Genomic DNA, 319 nt, shown 5'->3' on the forward strand with positions numbered 1-319 from the left:
ATGTAGGTAAACACAGATGACAAGAGCTTACATTTCGTCATTCATCTCCTTTTCCACGGTAAGGCTTTCCACTCACGAGCACACCCACTTCTCCCAGGCCAACTCTTTTACCCATCAGAAACGCTAAAAAGTTATGAATGTCTCTTCTCGACATCGTTTCACATTAAAAGCATGGGAAAACAGCATTTTCATTATTTTTACAGCAGGGCCACTGCACACCAGCACGGCAGACTTAGCAGGCAGGAACAACCGCAACCTGGGGAAACGTTTCCCAAAGAGCACGCGAGCGACGCGCGCCACCGGCTCCACGGGCCTGCCC

General features: G+C 50.2%; 1 protein-coding gene across 1 annotated transcript in view; it reads right to left on the bottom strand.

The window, feature by feature from the left end:
• BMP2 (bone morphogenetic protein 2) overlaps positions 1 to 154 on the bottom strand; it is a 3,078-nt gene extending 2,924 nt beyond the window's left edge. The window contains exon 1 of the mRNA XM_009874810.1: positions 77 to 154. Coding sequence (XP_009873112.1) covers positions 77 to 154 — 78 coding nt within the window. The remainder of the gene's footprint in view (positions 1 to 76) is intronic.
• Positions 155 to 319: the final 165 nt, after the last annotated feature.

The sequence above is a fragment of the Apaloderma vittatum genome, unplaced genomic scaffold (genome assembly GCF_000703405.1).
Source record: "Apaloderma vittatum isolate BGI_N311 unplaced genomic scaffold, ASM70340v1 scaffold18788, whole genome shotgun sequence".
Taxonomy (NCBI): domain Eukaryota; kingdom Metazoa; phylum Chordata; class Aves; order Trogoniformes; family Trogonidae; genus Apaloderma; species Apaloderma vittatum.